This window comes from Daucus carota, chromosome 6 (genome assembly GCF_001625215.2).
Source record: "Daucus carota subsp. sativus chromosome 6, DH1 v3.0, whole genome shotgun sequence".
In the NCBI taxonomy this organism is placed as follows: Eukaryota; Viridiplantae; Streptophyta; class Magnoliopsida; order Apiales; family Apiaceae; genus Daucus; species Daucus carota.
In genome coordinates, this window is record NC_030386.2 from 23,922,575 (window position 1) to 23,949,873 (window position 27,299).

Here is a 27,299-nt window from a genome sequence, read left to right on the forward strand (position 1 = left end):
TATACAAGGGACCGTTTGGATAAATTTAAAAAAAAAATTGCTTCTGACTTAAATTAATCAAGTGGACTAGAAATATAAGTGATTAAACTATTTGACAAAAAAGTAGAAGTCCTGAAACAAAAGTTGACATTCCCAGCTTCTTATTAGTATGGCTTTTACACAAACAGACACAAACATTTTTAAAAAAATAGAAGCCGACTTTTTAAAAAAAATAAGTTGAAAGTAGGGATAACCAAACATTCATAAAATAATCATTTTTCATTATATCCATCAAAATGAAATATCAAACTCTCCCCCTCTCTCTCCTCCTCTCCCGCTCTCCTCTCTTTTCAATCTCCGCACACATTTGGTGATCCTCTTTGATTCACAGAACTTTTACACAAGAATCCGATATAATTTTGGGCTTGACACGGGGTCAAGTTCAAAAAAATGAATGGACATATTATATCTTTAGTCTTTCACGGGTTTTGTTATTATTATGGTTGGTCGTCTCTCAATCATGAGTTTCTCCTTAGATATGTATATTTTGCATCCTTCACATGGTCAACAAGTGCAAACAACTTTCATACGTTTTTTGGTCGGAGATAGCGCCGGAGGAAATTTGCTCATCATGTGATTGTCAAAGCCGCTTCGTTTCAACAACTCAAGGCAAGCGATGATTCCATCACTTTCTTTATATCACTCGTAATTTACATGCATGCATTTTAATTACTTTATTATGATTATTTTACTGATTTCTGATAAAAAATTGTTAGTCTTCAAATATTTGTATATATCGATCAATTGGTTCTCATGCTTCCCACCGGCAAAAGCCTGCGGCGGTTGGATTTTTTACTCAAGTATTTGATTGGTTTTTGTTTGTTTGATGTTTGGGATGACCGTATTGGGTGTCAGGTCGTGTCGGTTTTTATTTTTCTACTCAAGTATTGTTACAATTTTCATATCATGTTTTTTGGAAATACTAAAAATTAGCATTATTTTCTTTTATGCTAATAATGATATTTTAGGCAAGAAATTATTATGATTTATATGTTTTAAATGTGTATTTACTGCTTTTTAAATATGTTGAATGTTGGTCAACTATTATTTATATGTTGTAATCAGTTAGTTTCTTAATTTGGGAACAGATTCCTTTTATTTAGTTTCTAAGTTTCAAATTTTAAATACATTTTGAATTTTGAATTTTAAATTTTGAATTTTGAATACATGTTGAATTTTGAATAAATAATATCATATAATTTTATTGTTCATAAATGATTTTTAATATATGCGGTCAAGCCTTATGGCTTGTTTAGTGACTTTTAATAGTCTGAGTACCATTTTGGGGGCCATAATTGATGGCATGATTGTGCCTTTAAGAGGTATTTTGGGGTCATATTTGATGACTAGTATATATTAATATATTATTTTATTGATAATTATTTAGAGTATTATTTATTGTATTAAATTGCACTTATCGCTTGTTAGCTCTATCTTAATTTTTGTGTATATATAAATCTAAATATCAAATACTACTAGTAAGCTTATATGTACTACTTATGGAATATTTATTTTATTATATTTATAATTTAATGTTCGCATTTTGCACTTTAGAGGTTAAATATTGGTAATATATTTTTATATTATAATTTTTATCAAAACGAGAATGATTAATTTACCGACAAAAATATGAAATTTTTAGTTTATGTTATTATTGTTCTCATAAGAAAAGCTTAGAATGATTTATGAATATTTTAGTACTTGTGTGTCTAACCAAAGTTCTCGCTTTGGTTAGACATTTAATTTTTTTATTATTATCTCATATTTTTCTAAGTTCATAACTTTTTGTTAATAAGATGTTATGTGTTTGTTAAGATTAATATGAAATAATTGGATTAATTTTCCCTCCTAATATATATACTTTTTCTACTCAATTAATTTATCTTTCTTATGTTTCTCTTTGCTTGTTTTGATTTTCAGGATCATGTAAGGGGACTTTATGGGTTTTCTTATTCAGACTTTAAAGTCTTATTATCTAAACGTCCGGAGATACTTTCGTATCTTTCGGTTAGATGATAAACTTTATTGGATGAAAGAAATCCTTGTTGCAGTTATTGTATCTATGATACAACTCATCTACGAGTATGTAGATCCTGACAAAAAAAAAATATATCAAACATTAAATAACTTTAGATATAAATGTGTTGGAATAATCTTAAACAAATATCATAAAATTCAATTTTTAGGACATCCGCATATTTTTTGCATAAAATACAGTAGAGAAAACACTAATAAAAATAAACACAATACTCTTCATATAATATATTCATATGAACCTGAACTAATAATTTCGAATCATTTGTGAACATATCTATACTATATACTATATTATAATAAGCCAACATGGGTATAATTTGTAGTCCAAGGTTTTAGTTATATTTTTTGGTTTGGTACTCTCCTTTTGGTACTACATGTCTACAAATGTGGAGTCTATTAGTATTATAAACAGTTTCAAATACTAAAAACATTCATAACAATACATTATCATATAATATTTCTTTTAAAAAATTATCATGATGTTATAAATAAAATTATAAGTATACAATTTTGAATATATTTTTTTAACAAGAACTTTCGTATAACTCTTTTTAACTTTAACGTGTTCTATTTCAATATAACCATTACATAACCCTTTCTAAATCTAATATTAAAATCACATTTTCATAAAATTACTGAATCTTTCAAATGTATTAATTACACGATCGGCTATGTTTGGAAAAGATTAGAATTTTTTGATTTTTTTATTTTTAAATCTACGTGTACTAAATTCGGATTAAATGAGTAATCGGGAGAAAATATAGTTTTTTTTTTTGATAAATGAGTTAATTCAATAATAAAAAGCCATACGGCATCTACATAAACAGTCGCGTCGAACAAACAAAATACAGAAACAATCACTGATTAATCCATTCATCTTGGAGATAAAATCACGTGATTTGTTGAAGATGATATCTACACAAACTTCGCCACTTTCGCTTCCGTCACAAACAGTTTGAGCTATCGACTGAGAATGCAATCCCTTGACAATTTCTATTACTAAATCAAACATCATACTCACACAAACGGTGAGAAAATAACAAAACTCACACAAACGGTGAGACAACAAAAAACCAAACCAAATGTGATAACCTAACAACCAAATGCGTAAATGAAATATTGGCTAAACCAAGTCAATCTTAGATCTGGGGAACAAAACTCACAGAAACACGATAACTCGGGCCACTTTCAAGGATAAAAGCATCGGGAAGAACGAGAAATCCGTAGTTCCGTGGAATTGAGATCTAAGAAAAGAAGGCCAAATCGGAAAAGGTTTTGAATCCTTAGATCCGGAAAAACAAATGCCAAAGAAGTTTTATTGGAAGAAAAAAGCAAACACAAAAGAAGAGAAATAAAAAATTTTGGGGCTTTCCACCGGTAGAGATCCGGTGGAAGCCCCCGCTACTATTAAGCAAAGAAAGGGACAGAGGAGGGGAAATTAGGGTTTGCGCCCGCACCTAACTGACTTGCTGAGGGGGAGAAAATATAGTTAGTTGAATAATATAATTTAATTAAAATTCAATCCATTAATACTAAAATACTAATAAAATGATGTTAAAATTTAAATTATAAATAATAAATTACGAACTATATACCCGCCCATGCTTCGCACGGGTTAAAGGCTAGTATATTTAAAAATGAAACCTATGATATCCTAGTTCCAACGTGATTCCTATATCCTAATTCCTAACTGATCAAAGTTGTTTAATTCATGTTTTTCTGGCATTAGGTATAAGTTTCGGTCATTCCAAACACATACATCGTATTTGGTTGAATATTTTTTTGTTTCAAACCCATACTTCTCAAACTTACAAAGTATAATTTTTTTTTCAAACCCACAACTCAAACCTACAAGGTACGATCATATCCGAGGGAAGAGATGGGTATGAAACATGAGTTCGAGAAATCAATTTTCTTTTCTTTTATTTTCATTTTTATTTATATCCTTAAATTCAAATCAATAATACCAAATGAAATTGATGACTCAAAAATATTTTTCAAAATTATTTTAAATTAGTTATAATTATTTATTTAAAAATATTTTGAAAGTATAAATCATCAATTCGAGTAACCATTCTCGTCTCCTCTGCTACTACTATCCATCAAACGCCAATCTCCAAACTTTTTCACAATTAAAAATTATCAAAAGCCGTATAAAAACTTGACCTTGAGCAGGTTCGAAGGTTCGAGAGTAACAGTTCGACCTGGCAGCGCCATCGCCATAGAAAAGCGGAAGTGTACTGCTACGGGTTTCAAATCCGAACACAAACACATGATGCTGCTCCGACTTTCAAATACTATGGGGTTCCTCATGGCTCAACTGGATGCCCTTCTAGTACAATTATTTACAATATTCTTTCTTTTTCTCATGATTTTGAGGGAAATTGCGAAAGGTGTTGATTTTAATCTTGTTTGTTTGTGGGTATTTGTTTGTTTGTTTAATCCTTGTGTTTTGTTTGGTTTTTGGTGTTTTTTGGCGATTTTTCGTGTTACATGTGAGACGCTTCGTTGTTCGCTTCGCATACGACGAGTCAACTTGACCGATAGCATAGCGGTGGTGGCTGATGGTGGCGGTGACGGCGGTTTCAGGACGGGATCCGATTTCAGAAAGGAAAGCGCGCTAATTGTGCCTTATTTGAGGGCGGTAGATGTGCCTCAATTATTGAGGGCGTAAATTGTGCGGCGTTAATTGGGTCTTATTTAAGGGCGTTAATTGTGTCTTAATTAAGGATATTAATATTTTATTATTATGCCTTAATTAAGAGCTTAATTGTCTCAATCATGAGTTATCATGATTGTGGGAATATTTTGATGTAATCTGTTAAATATATCGACTTATATTCTTCTTGTTTCTCTTGTTTTATTTTCAGGATTCTTGGAAGAAGACCGATTTTCTTTTCGGACATTAAAGTTTTATTGTCTAAATTTCCCCGGTCATCTTGCATGTCCGACGGTTAGATAATAAACTTTATTGAATGAAAGAATTATCACGGTGAATTGCCGATTCTCGTTGAGATTTATTCTCATTTTCAAAAAAAAAAAAAAACATTCATAAAATATGGAATAATCAATTAAAATTCCAATTTTATTCTAATAAGAAACCCCTACGGATTTGAATTTTATAAAATCCTTAAAACAGCTAAGGTTAGCATTCGGCCGGTTCGATCAGAATGGACAGAACCAAAAGAACCAAAGACCGAATAACTATTTTTTTTCAGATCAAACCAGACCGAAATCATCATTCTTTCCTTAAGAACCGAAATTTTGCAAGCTACAGAGCCGCCATCAGAGTTTACGAAACTCAGATCAAAATTCATTACAGTGGTATACTCTGCTTCTTCAGCATTAAAAAATTAAAACAAACATGAAGTATTGATGGGTGATGGGCCTAATTGCTTTCGAGGTGCATGAATCTCCGATTCTGGCATCAGAATTTACGAAATTCAGATCAAAAGTCATTACAGTGGTATACTGTGATTCTTCAGAATTAAAAAAATAAAACAAACATGAAGTGTTGATGGGTGATGGGCCTGATTGCTGTTGAAGTGCATGAATCTCCAATTCTGGAAACAGCCATTCTTGATTCTCAACTTATATATTTGATAATAGATTCTCGATGTGATCAGCGCAGCAACAGTATGAATTTTTGACTCTGAGGAATTTGGGATTTCAGGCTGAGCGATTGAGACTCTGTAGTCACTTATAGCTAGAGGTGATCGCGGCCCGGTTTAGTTCGAATTAGAGTAGAATCGGAACCAAACCGTACATTATCAGTTTTTTAAAATTTCAGACCAACCCGTGACCCGCAAACCAGCTAACCCAGATCAAGCGGTACGGTTTTTGATGGTTTGGTTAAACGGATTGATTGGTTTATGAGTAAGGCTTATAATCAGAAATAAGAATTCATGAATAATACCAGAAATTAACGTGTTCACATTTTGTCTCTATTAAGTGCACACATAGTTAAATTAAAATACAAACTTTAGTCTAAAAAAAAGCATAAATTTGAATCAATTGAAGAGTAGTGTCAAGATCTAATAGAAAACTCAATAATAATGAAAAAAAATTAGAAATGCAGCTGTCTTATAAACTAAAAGAGTAAAAGTTCTAGTTTCAAAAAAAAAGGAAAAATTCTAAACAGCATAACAGCAAACCAGCAAGTATAAATTAAAAAAATTAATATGTTTATATAGATATAATATTTTGTACATATATGATATTAAATCTTTATGTGTGTATATGTGTGTGCGCGCGCGATCCGGTTTTATAACGAGTTGGTTTAATATAAAACCGAAACCAACCCACAAATCACGATTTTTTTTGATTAGTCGAACCGAAACCGTAAACTTCATTTCAGTTTCGGTTTGGATCGGATTAATATCGGGTAGGTTTATTCGGATTTTGCGGTTTAAACCAAACCGTGATCACCCTTGGTTATAGCTACAATTTACAAAACATAAAGTGATAAAATGTACTCCTTACGTCCCATTCATTTATATACAGTTTTCTTTTTGGAATGTCCCATCATTTCTATACATTCCAAAAATAATACTTCTTCCATCCCAACCAGCTGTATACATTTGGTTGGGACACGAGACCAAGAAAAAATGTAAAAAATGAGTAAAGTTAGATGAAAAGTGGGTATAGTGGTGAGACCCATTTATATTTAATAATAGATCTGAGATAATGGAGGAAATTAGTGGGTGTAATTGTGTTTATATTATTATTATAGAATGGAGATAGTGGATAAAGTAGTTGGTTATAAAAGTTTACTACTACTGGAATGTATACAATTGTAGGGACGTTCCAAAAAGGAAACTGTATACAAATGAATGGGACGTTCCAAAAAGGAAACTGTATACAAATGAATGGGACGGAGGGTAACATAAAATACTATTACACCCACTACTTTTTTCAATCATCTCCATTTTATAATAATGGGTCAGGTTCCACATAGAACCGCTTACACTTAGAACCTTAGAACCACATTAATAGTCATTAAATGAAAATAAACTAAATGTGTTTTAAATTAGTACATATTTAAATATACATCTATTCAATTAATGCACATTCCTAATTTTAATGAAACTAACCATATTTAATCATTCTAACAAAAAAAAATATTTGATCTTTAATTTATATATCTCATGTGATAAAATGATATATACATACAAATTAATTTATATACTGCTGCAGAATCATGATATATGAATAAATCGAATATATCTATTATGATTTTTTTAACTCTATTATTTACATATACTGCAACAGAACTCCTACATACGATGAGCTAGAGTGTGTATGTTTTGATTTTATTCATTATTATTTTATGTACTGCAGCAGAATCTCTTGTTTTGTAATATTATATGAGTTATAGATATGTACTGCAACAGAGATCTCCTCTCTTTTATAATATTATATGAGCAAGAAATGTACTGTAGCAGAATATCGTGTTTTGTAATAATATATGAGCTCGATATGTACTGCAGCACAATCTCGTGTTTTGTAATGTTACATGTACTGCAGCAAAAACTCGTGTTTTGTAATATTATATTATTAAAATTGATTAAAAATCACATGTTGTTGTAGGTTTGATTTGCATGTATATATATTAATTAATTGTTATTGTAAGTAAGTAAATAATCAATGATTGTTATGATTTGTAATGATGATCTATATATAAGGTAAGGTATCTTAAATAGCACCTAGTTTTAATTTATATTTATATAGCTAGGTAAATTATGACCATTAAATTCATATTCATCCAATGGATGTGTGTGGTCCTAAGTTCTAATTATAATATTGGTTCTAATTTGAACCTCACCCTTATAATAATATAAACACTATTATACCCGCTACTTTTCTCAACTATCTCAAATCTATTGTTAAATATAAATGGGTCCCATCATTCTACTCACTTTTCATTTAACTTTACTCATTTTTTACTTTTTTCTTGGTCTCCGTGTCCATCCAAAATGTATATAAATGACCGGGACAGAAGGAGTATTATACTAACGCTAACATATATTATATTTAATATATTAATTATTAGTATATTTGGTCTGAACCAAATTTTTTAAAAAGAACTGGACCGTACCGGACCGAAAAACCAAAAAATCGAAATTCTGAAAAAATTGGAAACTGGCCCGAATTTTCACGGTTCGGTTCTGTATCAGTTCTGCTCAGCACGAGAAAGTCCAGGGGTGATCAAGAAATCGCCCAAACCGCATAAACCGCCCGCACCGCACCACAAAATGCGGTTTTTAATTTTCGTGGTGCGGTTGCGGTTTGAATTTTTCAAAAACCGCGTGGTGCGGTGTGGGTTGCGGTTTGACATATTACTAGTGCGGTTCAAACCGCACCGCACCGCAATATTATAATGTATATATAAATATATTAGTTATTGTCAAATAAAATTATATTATAGTCATATATATTATTTATAATTTTGTTATAATATTCATTAGATCTCTTCAAATAATAGTTAATAATTATTTTATCAATCTCTCATTACTATTATACAAAATTTGTATGAAATGATTATATTATTATAATATCTTTTAGTATTTATATTTATTATCATATTTACACTTTTGTTTATGTTATTTTAGTAGTTGTTGTAGCTCTGAAATAATAAATATCATATAAATTCATTACAAAAAAATATTTTAATTATGGTATATTTAAATTTTATTTCTAACTTCAACTAAAAATATTTATTTTTAATCATACAAACCGCCCCGCACCGCCCCGCATTTTTGTGATGCGGTTTACGCGGTTTTTATGCTAGCGTGGTGCGGTTGCGGTTTGAGTTTTTAACCAAACCGGTTTTAGTGAAAAACCGCACCGCCCGCACCGCGATCACCCCACGAGAAACAACATGTACAACCTGAACCTACTCCTGTCCGATTCAGAAGCTCGAAAGTACAGTATATTTCAGGGACGAAGCCAACAAACATCTGTAAGGGGGGCCGAAAAAAAAAATTTCTTCCATACAGTAAAATTTTTCATCAGCATTATAAAATATTCATTATAAAATAAAGACAAAAATACTAGTAAAAATATTATACTAGAGCTTTGCGGTCTTTTAAATCTGGGAATCAAACTTACAATTGTGTCAACTAAAATATTTGGCTATTTCTCTTTAAATATATTTAAGTATAAAATAGTCAGGAAACTCATCATAATAACTCTAAGTTATACAGTAATCTTTAATTGGCAAGTAATACACATTAAATGAAATTGTATTTTGACAATATCTCAAAAACTAAATATTATGTTTATTATACTTACAAAAAGAAATATTGTGCTTACTTAGAAGATGACAAATTATAATTTAAATAAGTAAAAATATTACCTGGATGATGAAATTTAAATTGAAGATGAGTAGATCAATATTAATATTAAATAATAAATTGATAATGCACGAGGACTAACTCTATTCTATGAAAATGAAGAAGTGAAGTGAGGTATAAGTTTCTTGGATAAGAAAGACCTCCACCAAAGATTCTTATTTTTAAAGAAGAACCATATTGATATTTATATTTATCACCTTTTACGATCTTTTTTTTTAAAATAGTATAATTGTATATATATCCATATTTTTGTTTATTTTTATTTTTAAATTTGGTCTAATACAATAAATTAAAAAAATCTGAGAATAAAAACTTTATTTTACAATGTTAAATATTTTTTAGAAGCGAACAAATATTTTTTGAGGGGACCAAATTTTTATATTTATATAAATATATAGATAAAATAATTTTCTTTAAAATTATATAATACAAATTATAATATTATGGAAACCCTAGGAGGCCTCGCCGTAGCTTCGTCCTTGATATATTTGTATATTATGTAGAAGCCGCTGTGAGAAGCCTGAAATCAAATCTCGAGTATGTATTCTTCATCAGCCTAGAAGACAATAATAATAAGTCATAGTTGCAAAAGGAGGACTGATCTCTCTCTCACATCAGACTGATCAAACAAGGTTCGGCTTGATTCTTATGGGTATGGATAATTTATCTGATTTTCTGCAAGATTTGTTGATCGAAATTCTAATAAAACTGCCTGAAAAAGATTTGTACAAATGCAAGTGTTTGTCACGAAAGATGTATGATTTCATCACGTTTACTTGTGTGCCCGTGTTACTGTCACAAACCACAATTGCATGCCCAGAAGGTTTTTTCTTTAGCCGATTATCTTTACCACGCCCGCGCCAATCTGAGTCGTATCTGCCCAGAATTGGGTGTCGCTCGACTCGTAAAACCGTTGATGAATTCTTTTATAAGCTGGCGTATTCGAGTTTCAAGCACATTTTTACTGCCAGCGGTTGGGATGTAGATTATCAAATATGTCGTCAGTTCATAGGGAAGGATGTGTCTTCGCTTTTGCCCTTTAAGCATCACGCCAGGGACTTGCTTGATGTTTGCAATGGCTTATTGTTATTTATAAAACCATATACATGTCAATTATATGTTTGTAACCCTGCAACTAAACAATGTATTTCAATTCCCAAGTTATGTGATCATAGGCCTTGTGTGTCTCGTTTCTCCATGCTCGCCTTTGACCCTTCGGTCTCGTCCCATTACAAAATTGTTCGGTTACCTCTGTTTGAAGAGGAGAATTTGTTTTTGGAATTTGATATATTTTGTTCTGAAACTGGAGTTTGGGTCCGTCGCGCTGTTCAAGTCAATGAGAGTAATAGCCTTTGTGGGTTGAGTTTAGTCAAGAATTCGGCCTATCTTGATGGTGTCCTGTATAGGTTACTCTCGTTTAATTCACGGAAGCTTGTTAGCATCGATCTTAACAATATAGACTCTGTCATCGTTCGTGTTATTGACCTTCCGGTTGTACATAAGCTAGCGGTTCCAGGTTGCATCGGGGTTTCTCGACGGAATATTTATTATGCTTATCGTGAACCACAGAGCTTTAACATTTGGCATCTGAATGAAGCGGCGGATTGGGTCTTAAATTATGAGCTTTCTACTCGCAAATTTGAAGCGTATATAGTCCGTAAGTTCAATGTTCAGTCTGATGAAACTGTATGGCTTTCTCCCTATGCAATGCATCCAACAGATGATATCGTCTTTATCGGTACTGGTGATATGATCTTTGCACTTTATCTGGAAACCAGCACCCTTCGTTTGGCGTACAGCACAGATTCTTTGACGTGTGTGCCAGGTCTTTTTCATCCCATATTTGTGTATATCAGTTGTCCAGTCCCGTTGAACAACTTTCGCCCCGTAACAACCCAAAAGTAAGAATTTTTTTTTGTTATAATGATTTGAAAATTGTCTTTAATTACTGGCTAGTGTTTTTAACATGATATTTCTCCTCATGTTCTGTTTATCTGTCTGATTAATCTGTTGGAGCATGCAGGGTACTGTGGTCTTGCAAAGGAGAAGTTTTAGTTACCGACGGCGACGTATGTAGTGATAATCCAGAACAATGTGGTATTTTACCTGAAATGGACAAATTTGTCAATGGAGTATCTCCAGAATTTTGGGTGATGCCAACTATACGTAGTATTGGACTGAAGCATGTGGACGTGACCGGTGTTGGCCACCTATTGCATCCATCTTATAAAGGTCCCAAGTTCTAGTGGTAAGAAGAGGTAATGTGGATGGATGGACATATGTGGTATTCAAAATTTTGCTGCCACATGTATGAATAATCATCTTTCTCACTGATGAATAAATGGAAAGCATTTTGTCTCAGAAATGCAAATATTCGGGGGATGCCATACTTATCTATCTATTATATAATAATGCTTCAACAAGGAGGTTCTGTGAGCCAAAAAGTCAGTGAAAAATACAATTTTGCCCATCATTTTATAAGAATGAAACTTCTTTTACCATGTCTACGCTACCTGCTCGGTCTTTTCAGTTATTTTGTCAGGGAATTGCTACAGCCTTTGATTATATTTGTAAGTTGTACAGAAACAGCTGCCAGGTCCTCCTCTCTGTGCTTTTTGCGTGTATCAAAAGTTCAGATACAACTGTTGGGTCCTCTCTCCGTTTTTCACTTCTAATGCTTTATTAGTCTCACCCTTTTTCAAGATACTATTGCTTTGAATTTTTTTTTTTTTTTTTTGTGGAATCATTTGAGAGCTCAAGAATTGTGATTAGTATGCAATCTAACGTGTAAAGAATGACCCACCTCCAATCATGCGAGGATGGAATGATGACCAGGTTCTTCAGAAGTCATAACAAAAAAAATCAGTGGCAATCTTCTGTGTTTTGTTAGTAAAATCTGGTACTGCTAGATGCTTATTCCGCAAAAAGGTTAAAGAAATCTACTTTCTCAACTCTTCATATTCTGTATGCTTTCTTTGTGCTCATTGTTCTGCTTTTTAAAACTATTTAGGCATACATTGCCCCATATTTGAAAGCACTGTTTGGTGATTATGCAGTTTTGCACCATGTGATTTAAGTTATTTTACATTGGGATAATTAATTTATACGTCCTTGAACTTTGGCCCATTTTTGATTCGCGTCCTTGAACTAAGTTTGTCAATTTATGCATCCTCAAACTTTGTAAATTTCCAATTCAGGTCCTTCCGTCAGTTTTTGACTAACGGAAGTTAGTCAATTAGGGTTTTCAATTTGAGGGTTTTCGATTCGTTCATGGATTGATGAAATTGATGGTATGGGAAGTTTCGGGAGGTCAAACCGAACAGATTAATGTAGGTTTCAATGATGGAGGATTGCCGGAATGGTGGCAATGTCTACGCCGGCCGGAAAATGGCCATTGATTCCGGCCATCATTCCGGCAATCCTCCGCCATTGAAACCTACATGAATCTCTTCGGTTTGACCTCCCGAAACTTCCCATACCATCAATTTCAACAATCCATTAACGAGTCGAAAACCCCCAAATTCAAAACCCTAATTACTAACTTCTGTTAGTCAAAAACTGACGGAGGGACCTGAATTGGAAATTTACAAAGTTTGAGGATGCATAAATTGACAAACTTAGTTCAAGGACGCGAATCAAAAATGAGCCAAAGTTCAAGGACGTATAAATTAATTATCCCTTTTACATTCTATATAGAAATATGACAATATATCAAAGAGTTGAGTATTCTTTAACATTGATTGTTTTAATCTAAAAGAGATTTCTTTAGCGACCTGGAATGCAATAGATTTAGTTGTATGCCGTTTGAAGCAGCTGAATTTTTAGATAGATGCATCCTCAGTGTATTATAATTGTATTGGTTTATATTGATATGTCAAAGAAGATGCGAACTATCTGTGTATTTCTATGATTTGACGAAATAGAGTTGTTCTCATTTTCTACTGAATCTGAGAGTTCTGATGTCTGAATGTTACTCAGACTCGGGTACAGAGTGTCGGACACAACACATATCCAAGTGTCGAACTTGGAAACTTTGAAAATTGGGGACATGGGGACACCGTCCTATTTTTGGACACGGGTACGGGGACACATCATAGTATACTAATAAGCAAGTATGGTAAGTTAGACATCTTAACAAAAGTAACAATAAAACTCAAATTAGACATGATTTTGTAGGGGATTTTGCAAATTAGGCTTTTTCTGTACTTTAATCCCATTCTTCCTTCTTTCGTTTTTCTCACATATATCTTTTGAATTGTAAGTTTGACTCGTATTTGATTTTTAAATTGGTCAAAGTGTTCACATTTTAGTCAAAGGATCCGACACGAAATAAGTGTCGTGTCCGAGTGTCCAAGTGTCCGACACGGGTACGACAACCTAAATAGAAGAGTCGGAGTAACATTGAATGTCTCTCTTGACGAGGCAAGATGTCATGGGTTTCTCTACTGTCAAAGGCTGTGATCATAAATGTTGGCTAAAACATGACATATATTTAATTAAAAAGAGGCCTTATGTCCGAATATAAAATAATCTGGGCATATATATATTACAGTCATATGATGTATACGATGTTTACTTGATGCTATTCATACCCTGAATCTCTGCCCATAATTCAAATTTCCTTAGATTTTTTTTAAAAAATAATTGGGAGTAGCTACCTCTTTTATAGACCAGATACCAAATCCATGCGAGAAGGACGAGGGTGACGAGGAGTCAAGAGACTCTTTCTTTTACAAGCATAGATCGGTCAAGTTGTATCAAAGGTGGAGTAAAACTATTTTTCGTTAATGTGTAATGGAACTTTAGGCATACTCTTCGTTCTCTTGCCGCTGATCAGCTTAGACTAGGTTCTGTTATTCTGGAAAGTGATTATAGTTTATACAAATTTTATTCTCTGCTCCTATTATTGTTTGATTTGTTTGGGCTTATTTTTTATTTTGGTGCTTTATGGAAATTATATTGTTGGATTTGGTAGACTTAAAAATTGTTAGATGCTTATAATGTTTCGTTTGAATATTCTACTTTTAACAAGTAAACCTAAGATTTCGCTTGGTACAGTTGTTCAGTCGTGAAAGCCACGTTTGTGTAGTTAATGAATGATGGAGGATAAAAATTGAAGTGTTGTAATATCTTAATCTTACAGGGGTGATTATCTTATCATACACTTTATGCACATAAAATGGAGGCCTTTCTTTGATGGGGAATAAAAGATTTTAATTAATATTCTCAATGATTAGTTGTATATTTCATGAGTTGACTATTTTAAAATTTTAGTATTACAATATTCCATAAATGCAGTTCATTTGATATGATGGGTTGTCAACACTCTTCTTTCTGGTTCCACTATGGGATCATTTACTGGAGGTCAATAGCTGTCAAATTTGGTCAGACCGAGACTTCTCGGTTGGATGCATTCTCACATGGAGTTCGAACATTTTCCTGGCATGTTTCTTGCCAGATGGGTTGATATTATCATAGTTCGATTATGTTGTTTCAGAGCGCTCAGAGTGGTAAGACAATATTTATAGGTTGCTTACTCGCTGAAATAGGCATGACACATATTACCTGCAATTGGACCGACCAGCCAGATATCTATTTGTATGGGGTTTTTGCATCTTTGCTGGCTGGATAACCTTTGACAATAAATCCTCTATGCTGAGTTTATGTACTGACTTGGTTAAGTTACTTTACAACATTTTCTCATTGCAGAGAAAAAAAACCTGTGGGATAGCATACATCATCAAATGAGGTTGTTTTCGGTTGATTATAGACAAAGCAACATCAGGTTTTTTAGTACACACACTCTGATGGCTTAATTAAACGTGTGTTTAGTACATTTTAATGATTATTATGGTCTCACTTATATGCTTTATATATATATGTGTGTGTGTGTGTGTGTGTGTGTGTGTGTATCTGTGTGTTTGTGTGTGTATTTGATCCTAGTTATGTTCAGAATATTTTTATGATTCTCATGCATGATACAGACGGATATCCTCAATGCTCGTCAACTTGCAAAAGCTAGGTATCTTTTATATTGGCGCTGCTGCGCATAGAGGCTTTCTGAATGGAGGGTGTTGTACTCATGCTGAAGATGGATATACTGGTTTTTGCTTTCAGTTATCCTCATTTTGCCTTGGTACTTGTCTTAGTTTGATGAACTTGCAAATGCAACACCTATGTATGCATATATATATAGGATATATAATTGCACTCTCAAAGTGGACAAACGAGCAAACACCATCCTCTCCAGAAAGCTTAAGAGTGAGGAGCACGACAGGATGGATGTTTCTCGGCTTAATTGAGTAATCCCTATGCTGATTAAAAATGTCAGCAAACTCAGTGTTTATACATATATGTGCAGACTACGTCTCTTTGTCTCTTCTGCACTTTATCTCATCCGCTCAACTCTCAACCGCCGATTGCTATTAATTAGATCTGTCATATAAGAATTTGCTGCTTACAGGTGCCTGCTATGCTTTTATTAATTCAATTATCAAAAATTTACTCTTTCCCCGATTTGTAATATAATGATGAAATGATCAAGGTTCTATGTATGCTCTCTCTTCTCTCTTTCTTTCCTCATTTGCTTGTGATTATACACATCGCCATATGAGCTTCATGTGTTCTCATTTGTTAGGCTCATGAGATAGGAGAAAAACACACACACACAAATATATATATATATATATATATATATATATATATATATATGTATGTATGTATGTATGTATGTATCTACTAAATTGTTATTCCCCTACTAAATTGTTGTTCCCTTCTGTAAAACAGGTACATATCTATCTATTGTGAGATTCATGTAGTTGTTTGTAAATTTGTAGAGGAGTTCATTATTGAAAAGGTTAGTATGCTAATGTGTTCTAAACAGTATACAGATATGAAACTGCTTTGTGAAATAGGATTAAGAATATATAGCAATGGTGCAACAACATAAAGCCTTTATTGTGCAAAATGTTAAGGTCTATAAAAGCTGGTTACTTAATATAGGCAATATCTTTGAGAAACAAATTGTTTATACGTATATTATGTACTTAATATGTACTAAACAAGCAATTGTTTAAGACTCAGAAATTGTTTGAAAACATCTGGAGAACTAGAACTGAACCCAAAGTAATTTGCTTAAAGTCCAATCACAAAACATGTTTTCTAGGAGATGACAGTGATCATCCTCTCGCCTTCTTTGCATCTTCAATCTACATGAATACACACAATTGAAAGACATTAGATTTTCCAGAAATGAAATGGAAGGTGAAAATTTAAAATTTTAATATATATTCTATTTGAAACATCAATCGCATAAAAAACAAAGATAAATTTATAAAAAATATTGATACCACAAAAATATAGATATTTACCATTTTTAAGATTTGTGTCGCATTCGGTCGAGCCTCGGGCAATTCTGCTAAGAGCGCCCTTGGTAAAGCCGTGTCAAACTTCCAATCAACAGGAAAGATTCCCTTCTTTATGCCATCTATAATATGAGATCTTTCGTGGTCCGTCTCAACGTGAACAAGAAGCATGTCCAGATAGGTTATTCCAAGAGCATAGAAATCTGACTTTTTAGAATAAGGCTGATGTTGCTTAAGTTCTGGTGCGCGGTGAAAGCCAATTCCGATGGATTCTGAATGTGGAGAGTGAGAGCAGTACATATCATCGTCATCTTGGCCAATCAACTCTTTAGCTGCCAGAGATCCGCATAATAAGTAAATCAATCAAATTAATATACCTATGATGGTATATCTATATAAAAAATGTTGGAATTTGAGAGAAAAAGCTTATATATGTAAAGTTAAACTCAATATATTAATTGTAGTGATAAAATTATAGTAAAGATTAAAATCCGTAAAAATTTACCTAAACCAAAATCACCGATTTTAATTCTTTTATCCTTTCCAATGAAAATATTTTTCATGGCGAGATCTCTATGTAAAAATCCAGAGTTATGGATATAGTCGAGGCCTTTTACCAAATGATGCAAGTAAGTTAGGACCTCAAAGTGATTCACTGGCTGTTCTTCCAGTTTGGACTTCAAAGTGCTATATCATAAAAAGAAGAAATCAAGGGAGAGTTTTTTATAAAATATAATGAAACTGGAAATCAAAATTAGCAATCACTTAACCTTGGGCAATACTCCATCTGTATAAACAGATACAACTGGACAATACAAAAAAAAAACAATTTTAGAATTTGACAAACTCAAAATCAGCAAGTCAGACTTTTAAATTTATTAACCTAATATTGTGTCATCTAAAGATAGAGTATTTACCAGATTTTTCACAGGAGAATCCTCACTTCCTTCACTTTCTTGACTTTTACTTTCTTCACTTTCTTGACTTTGACTACCTTCAGTAGATGAAAATCCATCCCAATTAGTATCAGTCCATGACTGCAAAATCAAAAAAAAACAAACAAATTAGAGGTGTAATTATGTATAACTATAATATTATGTGAACACTTCGTTTTACCTGATAATATCGTACCACATGTTTGTGTTCCAAACATGAGAGGGCTTTGACCTCCCTCAAACACCACTCAAGTTGTTTTCTGTTGTTTTTCAGTTCAATTCTCTTAACAGCATATTCTTTTCCTTCCAAAGTATGGACACATTTGTAAACTGATCCAAAGCCTCCAGCCCCTGTGATGAGAGAGAATTTTGTTCTTAGGTACATGTGTATATACACACACACACACGCATTTACCTCTCTAGACAACATCTAGATAAATCAAGTTCTTACCAAGTCTTTCAGTTTTTTCGAGGAGATCACTGAATTTATTAGTGATTCGAACACTTGAATCGGGATTTGACTCAGAACTTGAGTCATCAGTTAAGTCGGGATCATAATCTGACATGCTAGTTATCATAAAGGAAGTGCATTCAATATTAGTGAACCTTGGTAAATAATGGTTGCGCAAGATGGAACAATGTTTACAATTCAATTTTATTGCTATGTGGGAAAAATGAGCAAATTTCTAGCCATCACAAAGAAAAAGGAAGCGAAAAGTAGATTTATATCACTAAAACAGTTCCTAGTTCCGAACAAGCATTATGACTGACTTGCTCAAAATAATGTAGTCTGAATAGTAGAAGGTCACAAAAGTTAATGATGGTTGCACAATATGGTTGTACTTTCAAACCCTGCCTGGACCAGATTGATTATAACAGATATACTCTGCATATGTGTTAAACGTCAAATGTTTAACAGCCTAAAGCACTTATAACATACTAAGACGGCAATCAAATCAAATACCAAAACACCCCAACAAGTAAACTATCCAGCCAGGAACCTATCCAAATATCAAATCCATATAGTCCACTTCTAAGGTCTTTTTTTTAATCAGCAAATACGTTAAATAAAGTAGGAAACAGTACATCAGAGGGGAAACATCACAGCAAAACAACGAAAAGAAATAATTAAGACACTAAAAGGACAAACAACAGTAGCATAATCTAGACAGTAAGACAGGCTAACTAAAACTACCAATCCAACCCTACAAAACTGCAGATGCCTATTCAGAAGGATGGTCAATGCACTGCCAGTAAAAGGAAGATTAAGTAGCACCGGAAGAAAAACAAGGATGCAGGTAGCTACGATTTCCAACTAAACGTTGTGCGCTCATTGGATAGGAAAAACCTTTATTAAACTCTAACAGAACTTGAGGTTTATATATGTCCCTTTTCAATATTACTCTCTCCCTGCGGCTCTGGATCGTTTAAGGTCCACCTATTGTTTACTTGATCAGCTAATCTGCTCATGTAATCGTAATTGTTAACATCTGATTTTCTAGTTAATACCAAGGTTGTGATAACATAAGAGGAACCCCTGTTTTCATGTCTGTACTTGCTAAAACTGTATAAAATGCATTTGCAATATAAAACCCTTCATATATATGGTTTAGGTGTTCTTAGTGCCTGAAAAAGTGGGAACAAACAGAGTAACGTACTTCACAAGGCCAAAAGCTAATGACCTTGTGATTTCTCCTCTTATCATTAAATTTTGTAAATCAGCACTCCAATTCATTCTAGTGCTCCTGTTACAAACCATACATTCTTTCCGACATCTCAGTCTTAGGAATCACAAATGCATATTGGTAAATGATGGCTGCACAATATGGAACAATATAAAAAATAAGAACATTCGATATTAGTGAACCTATTCGATATTAGTGGACCTTGGTATGTGATGGCTGCACAATATGGAACAATGTTTACAACTCAATTTTATTGATCCTTAGTTGGGGAAAAGAGCAAATTTCTAGCCATCACAAGAAAAAGGAAACAAAAGCTGGATTTATATCACTAAAACAGTTCCTAGTTCCGAACATGCTTTATGACCGACTTGTTCAAAATAATGTAGTTCGAATAGTAGTTCACAGAAGACACTAAAAGGACAAACAACAGTAGCATAATCTAGACGGTAAGACAAGCTAACTGCATGAAAACTGCTTAAGGCTATAAGTTAGTTAGGGAAGGAATTCGCAAACATCGAAATAACATCACCAAATTCTCGATATACACCTGATTAAAACTAATCAGAATCATCAGATACATATCTTTCGTATAAAGCGAGAGCGAATACCTGTTTCACAAAGTTAATCAATTGCAAACAGATAACAATCACCTTGAAACCTATGATCAACAATCCGGAGAGAAAGAGGGAGAGGGGGAGAGGGGGGGAGAGAGAGAGAGAGAGAGAGAGAGAGAGAGCATGTCAAAAAAGTACCTAATAGCTGGAATCTCGAAATTGTCACTGCAACTCGTAAAGTAAGTGCTCCAAATTGTCTATGAAGCTCCTAAAGTAAGTTCATGAATTGTGAATCACCTTGAAACCTACGCTGAACAATCCGGAGAGAGAGGGAGAGGGCGAGAGAGAGAGCGAGAGAGAGATGTGAGGTGTGTGTTTCGTGAGTAAAAAGAAAGAGGAGCAAATACAAATTTGGGGGTTTTGAATTGGCGGGAAGGAATGTTGTCGCCACGTCACAATTCAGCTATAACACGAGGCAAGAGTCATTAGTAGTCCGCTTTAAATTAATGACACATGGGCCATGGCTATGCCTTAGAGAGACTTGACTTGACAATTTATCAGTTTAAATTGTTCGTTGGAGTAATTTTATATTATATGTAAATTATAAGTTATTAAAAAAATAATAATAATATTAAATTTGATAAATCGTTCAGTCTAGTGTTAAAATTGATGATTATAAAAAAATCATTAGAATAAAATAAACTGATAAAAAAAGTATATCATATCAATTTTTGATTTTAACTGGTTTATTTTTAATCTTCACTAAATTCTGACTTATTAGACAAACAAATATTTTCCGCTTTAAAATTAAAAATGATTTAAAACCAGATTAAAAACCCACACAAACATGCTCTAGATACAAAAATTGACTATAGGCTTTTGACACTCATATATGTTTTTCTGATAAAAATATGCAACAAAGATTAATTTGTTAAAGTGGATAATTAAAATAATAATTACTCAAATTCAATAAAATGGTTTTGACCAAACTTTAACATGAATTAATAATAAATGATTTTAGAAAAATGAAAGACACATTTTAATGTATATCTAAAATATTTTAAAATTATATATATATATACACACACACACACACACATATACATACATAGTGTATTATTAAAACTGAAATATTAAAAATTTGGATCATCGGTCGGTTGGGCCGAATTATGGGATTGCTTTATATAATATTATCCTTTTTAGCTTAAATTATTATTTTTTTATATTTTCTAACTAAAAAACACAATTTCTAAAAATAACATTGGACAAATACCTTTTTTAACTAAAACACATTATCTTTTTCGAATTCCGAACTAAAAAACCGAATTTCTAGACATAACACATGCAACATTCATAAAAAAAATTATTATATATAATTATTAATATACAACAAATGATATGTTTCACCTAAAAACATTAATATTATTTTTAATTACTCAATGTTATGACTTTAAAAGTAATATTCATAAATCTATATTATCCTTTTATATTATATTATACTATACTATATATTATTATTATTTAATAAAAACAGAAATATTAATAATTTTATTGGTCGATCGGCATTATCCTGCATGTCTCCTTAATACATAGCATGTTCTAATAAACTTTTTTATTATCAATTAAGTCAAACATTTAAAAATTCGGTCAATACGATAAATTTGTATAACAATTTAAAGTCAGGCTGGTCTGTTGTCAGTACTTGGCCCGAATCATCGAATTGCCTATATAATCAATTATCCTTTTTAACTAAAATTATTATTTTTTTAATATTTTCTAACTAAAAATTCTCAATTTTCTAAAAATAACATTGTACAACATACCATATTTAACTAAAACATATTACCTCTTTTAGATTCCTAACTAAAAAGCTGATTTTCTAAAAATAACACATGAAACATACATATGAAAGAGATAATATTCTTATATATAATTGTTAGAGCATCTCCAACCATTGAAAGCCCTTGACTAAAAGGTGAGTTGGCATACTTAAATTAAAAATTTAGCCAACAACTCGAAATATTGAACTCCAACCATGCTCATCTGTTGTCTATAAATTTAGCCAATCTCCTATAGATGGCTAAATTTGTCGAACCTCTACAGCTCTGTAAGAAATCTGTAGGAAGATTGCACATCATTTACTACCATATTGAACTGATATATTCTATTTTAATAATTTAAAATATTAATAACATACTATTTTTAAATTATAGTCAATCAATATAGCCAATACCATTGAAGCAAAATGTCTTACAAGTTCAGCAAATTTTACATAATGTCTTACAGGTCCCATTTAGCCAACGATTATAGTCAACGCCGTTGGAGATACTCTTAGTATGCAGCCGAGGATATGTTTCAACTAAATACATTAATTTTATTTTTAATTACTCCATGTTATCACTTTAAAAGTCGATATTCTAAAAATAACACATGCAACATACATATTAAAAAAATAATATTATAATATATAATTATTAATATACAACTGATGATATGTTTTAACTAAATACATTAATTTTTTTAACTACTCCGTGTTATTATTTTAAGAATAATATCATATATCTGTGTTGTTTATTTATAATTTATACTATATTATACTATATATTATTATTATTCTATTAAAACTGAATTTTAATAATTTTGTTGGTCAGTCTAGTTTTATCAGTTGGTCGGTATTATTCAACGGGTCTCCTTAATATATAACGTGTTCTAATAAATTTTTTAATTGTCAATTAAGTCAAAATATTTAAAAATTCGATCGCGATGATCGATTTGTATTTAAATTAAATTTAAAACATAGACGATAAAGTTACAAATATTATTAATTACTCGTGATCCGCGCATGATATATATGTATATAGGTGAGTGATCAAATACAAGCCAACTCTTAAATACAAACTAAAAACCAGATCCCTGCCACTATTTATAACTACGGGTATCACTAATTACTGTTTTTATACTGTATATAAACATCAATTTTTATTATTTAAAATTGAGAAAAATCTACTGCCTAAACTATTGATGCTTATTTATAGATGATCAATTTCAAGAAAAGTTCTCGACCGCAACAAGCCGTAAAAGAAGGTGTATGATGGTAGTATATAGTCGATTGTTTTGGTAAGTTATGCTGGCAAGTGTCCGTGACTATTGTTGATTGATAAGCGTGCATTTATCTTAATATTATCCCTGTATTTTAGTTATTTTGTAATTAATTGGATTTTTATTTAATAAATATTAATGTTTTATTGTAGGATGCAAGGAATTCTAATTAGATTTGGATTGGAGTTTAAATAGCAAAGATTGGAGATTAATTCGAATATAATTCGGATTATGAAGCTAGCTGCGCAGCATTCACTGATTGGGTCATATCTGGGGTTCTGTAAGTCCAAATCAGGTGATTCAAGAGCCCACGCGAAGATTAGAACAAGGCCTTTAATTCAGAGGTGGTCTTGTATTTTTATCCTAGTTGAATCAGCCCAGAAACAGAGTCAAAAAATTAACTACGAATTTCCTCTTTTGGAATTCTATTCTGATTCAGAAATTAAATCTCCTTGTATTTTCATTAATTCATTAAAACAACTTTTAATATTGATGTTATGGTTTAGTATTCAATGAGAATTATAGAGATACGAAGCAAGAGACAAGAAGCTACACAAGGGAGGAGGAAAAGCCATCAACAGAGAAAATTTCAGCCATTGAAGACATTCAATTAGCTTTGTTTTCTCTTATCTTTTATTTATCTCTTCTTATGAACATGTGTTGGTTATCTTGGGATTGTTTTGATACTTTGATTATGAACTAACTTTTATGAGTTATGATTTTTATGGAACCCTAGTATGGGATTGTTGGTATTTAGATGAGATGTATTATATGCAGTTTGCAGTTTATTCATTCAAGTGGATTTCATGTTTAGTATTTGCTATTGTTTGGCAAACTATAGTACATTATTGAGTTAGTTATAATACTGAGAGGGTTATGATTAATTGACACAAAACTTGAATGGTGCATAATTATATCTTTTTATTATAATTTTGTTGCGGTATAGACATATATTGTGATCATGCATAGCCGTGTGAAATTGGTGCTTAATTTGTATTCTGGAAGTTAAATTTGGCATAGACATATGTTAGTTTAATTACAGAATCTAAATCATAATGATTTCGAGAAAAATCTATGACCATTAAATTTCAGGTTAGTAAACTGTGATTTGTTATAATATTACACTGTTTTGTTGCCAGCATGAACATATTAGGGGGAAGTAATTATCCTGGCTTATGTTTTAGTATCTAAACTTATCCAGATTTTTTTGCTAGTATTTTATTTGTTAGTTAATTTAGTTGCTAAATAATTAATTTAATTAGAAAAACTAAAACCCAATTCTTGTGTTCTATAATTGAATTGTTTGATATTGATTTGCAATATATACAAATAGACAGTCCTTGAGGAACGATATCTCGTATTCACTATTATATTACTTGCTTGTGATTGTGTACACTTGCACATCTGTATTTTACGCAACAGTGATGATAGACGATGATGGCAAGTCATAGAAACGGCGGGCAATGGTGGTGAGGGGTCCATTATTACGGTTCGGATGAAGATGATGGTCATATACATTGCATATATATATATATATATATATATATATATATATATAGGGTCTTGCTCAAATGAGAACCCCAACTAATATGAGATATGAGATCTAATCTAATCCACACATTTTATCCCCAAATTAAATCAGAACCACACATTTGAACTCTTGTTTTATAATTCATCTCTTTTATTCACCTCCCACCCACCTCCACCACCCAACCCATCCACCAGCACCAACACCATCCACCACCACCACGCACCAGTAGTGCCTCAGCCATCACTTCCGCGCAATCAGATCTCTCCCCTCTCTCTCCCCCTCCCCCTCCAGCCCCGCTCTCTCCCGCTCCTACCACCACCATCCAACGGCGCCGACAACCTAACTCTCTTTCTCGGAAAAACACCGCGCTACTTCCTCTACGAACGACGCTGTTGAACTGCCTTGGTTTCCGCTACCGCTCGTGCTCTTTCCGGCGCTATTTTGCGTTTGTTAATCTTCGAATATAGATACAGAATGATGATGCACACTCTTTTGCATACTGATCTTCGATACGGCGTTATTTACAGCGCTGCTGTTATCTGATTGTCTTGTGTTTTAAGCTTTAGTGATTACACTTTATTTTTTGGAGATCTGATGGAATTTTTGGTGATGGTGATTGTATTTTAGTGATTCTAATTTTGGTGGTGATTTTCATTTTTCCGGCACTGATTTTATATTTCCGGCAATGATTTTGTCTTGTAGTTGGTGGTTTTTTCAGATTTGGGAGTGGTGGCGGTGGTTTGTAGATGGTGTGGTGCGGTGATTTTAATTTTCTGGCGTTGTTTTTGGATTTTATGGCGGTGATTTTTAGTTTTCTGGTGGTGATTTTATGTTTTCAGATGGTGATTTTATGTTTGTCGGTGGTGATTTTCTGATGGTCGCCGGAGGTGGTGGTGGTCGCCGGAGATGGTGGTGGTGGTCAGCAGTGGTTGAAGGTCATAGGTAGTTGAATTAGAAGATGGTGAAATAATAAAATGTTAAATGAATGATGAAAGATGAATATAATGTATTTAAATGAGTGGGTGAGATTAGATCTCATATCTCACCACAAGAGGGGTTCTCATTTGAGCAAGACCATATATATATATATATATGGTAGCACTCCATAGTATACCCTCTTATATGGAGTTACGTAGCACACCATTATAAATATATACATAATATATATTTTATTATATTTTTTATGAAATATAATTGCAATTTTTGATTATTAAACCGAAAACGAAGTTATACAGTTTTTTTATTCCAAAAATCATCTAAAATTATGCAATATCTCAACATGATTCTATAACAGAATAATAATCATTCAGAATTATTCTGTTGTAGAATCAGTTTCGAAAATATACTTTTTTTAATCAAATTTTAAGTGTTAAATTACTTAAAATGGATTTATTTTATAGTATTCTATATTAGAATCACGTTTTATATGTATTCTATAACAGAATTTATAATAAAATTGATGATTTAAAGTGGCGCAATATGTAACTCCATATAAGGAGTCCCTCTCTGGAATGTTGGCATATATATATATATTGACTCATGATCAAATAGAAACCACTCTTAAAATAAAAATTAGAAACCAATACAAGTTAGTGATATTCTCAGTACAATTTCGTGATATTCTCTTTAGAATTTAGTGATCTGTGTTGCAGGTTTTAGTGAAAACTTGCAGAAACTGCCCATAATCTTCAGATATGTTCCAGAAACTGCTAAGAATCTCCAGATCTGTTCACGTTTTCGATTCAGATGGTGGTGACGGTGGTGGAGATGGTGGAGGTGAAGGTGGAGATGGAGGAAGGATGATTCTGACGGAAATCTGGGCGGCTTGAAGTAGGGGGTTGGAGCGTTGCCGGAAAAGTGGCGGCTCCGCCGCATTTTAAAGTTGAGCCAAGGTGGAGAAAGAAGTATGAACGGGGCTGAAGGAGGTTGAAGCAGCGATCAAGATGGGGCAGGTGAATATGGAGGTGGAGATTGTGTTGTTAGAGAAATAATGGAGGTGGAGATGGAGGGGGCGGGCGGCATAGAGGTGGTGGTGGTGGTTATGGAGGAGGCGACGACGGAGGTGGTGGCAGTGGCGGATGTGGTGGTGGGGTTGGTGAAGATGAATGTGGAGTTGGTGAAGATGGAGGTGGAGATGGGGTTGTTTAAGAATTTAGTGGTATTTGCTTTAGGATTTAGTGATATTCCAGCTTGGTTTTTAGTTTCTAGAATAAGGAGATTTCTATTATAGTAAGACTTTATATATTTTTATATATATAGAGGGTGGTGCTTAAATGAGAACCCCAAATATGTGAGATATGAGATCTAATTTTAGCCATCCATTTTATATAAAAAAATCTTAATCACATCCATTCAGTTGTCCTATCCCAACTTTATGTAATTCATCCACACCCCCCAGATTCTTACCTCCGCTACTACCCTCTCGCACCATCACTTTCAGATCGAACCACCTTCTTCACATCAGATTTCCTCCTTACCTCTGATTTCTACCTCTTCACAATTTCTTTCTCCGATCTTCCCCTGCCATCTCCGATCGATTTCGATCTTTTTGCCTCTGCTTCGATCTTCAACTTGCAAATCTTTTTTTTTCGGTGATCAAGATGTTTACAGTTGTCAGCAGTTGAATGTTATATACTCTCGCGAGTCCACTGGTTCTGGTTAGTCAAATTAGTGTCGCTCTTGTGCTTGTCAAAATGTGTC

The 27,299-nt window shown here is 32.7% G+C and overlaps 2 protein-coding genes across 2 annotated transcripts; one reads left to right on the forward strand and one right to left on the reverse strand.

Annotated features, from left to right (window-relative positions):
- Positions 1-9,953: 9,953 nt before the first annotated feature.
- LOC108227022 (uncharacterized) lies at positions 9,954-12,303 on the forward strand. Its single transcript, XM_017402015.2, has 2 exons — positions 9,954-11,332; positions 11,455-12,303. Exons 1-2 carry the CDS (start codon positions 10,080-10,082, stop codon positions 11,675-11,677), a joined length of 1,476 nt encoding a protein of 491 aa, XP_017257504.1. The 5' UTR covers positions 9,954-10,079; the 3' UTR covers positions 11,678-12,303.
- Positions 12,304-16,398: 4,095 nt separating this feature from the next.
- Positions 16,399-20,402, reverse strand: LOC108227029 (eIF-2-alpha kinase GCN2). The gene is made up of 8 exons (XM_017402025.2): positions 20,168-20,402; positions 18,182-18,297; positions 17,912-18,081; positions 17,713-17,832; positions 17,566-17,600; positions 17,301-17,482; positions 16,802-17,127; positions 16,399-16,639 (listed from the first exon to the last, which is right to left on the reverse strand). The coding sequence occupies exons 2-8, from the start codon at positions 18,294-18,296 to the stop codon at positions 16,610-16,612; spliced, it is 978 nt and encodes a 325-aa protein (XP_017257514.1). The 5' UTR covers position 18,297; positions 20,168-20,402; the 3' UTR covers positions 16,399-16,609.
- Positions 20,403-27,299: the final 6,897 nt, after the last annotated feature.

Bases quoted from the DNA above. Each gene is read 5' to 3' on its own strand.
- LOC108227022 (XM_017402015.2), top strand. From the start codon at position 10,080: ATGGGTATGGATAATTTATCTGATTTTCTGCAAGATTTGTTGATCGAA. The intron at 11,333-11,454 runs GTAAGAATTTTT...TGGAGCATGCAG, and splicing joins CGCCCCGTAACAACCCAAAA to GGTACTGTGGTCTTGCAAAG.
- LOC108227029 (XM_017402025.2), bottom strand. From the start codon at position 18,296: ATGTCAGATTATGATCCCGACTTAACTGATGACTCAAGTTCTGAGTCA. The intron at 17,601-17,712 runs GTAAATACTCTA...TGTATTGTCCAG, and splicing joins ATTCTCCTGTGAAAAATCTG to TTGTATCTGTTTATACAGAT. The intron at 17,128-17,300 runs GTAAATTTTTAC...GATCTCTGGCAG, and splicing joins AATCGGTGATTTTGGTTTAG to CTAAAGAGTTGATTGGCCAA.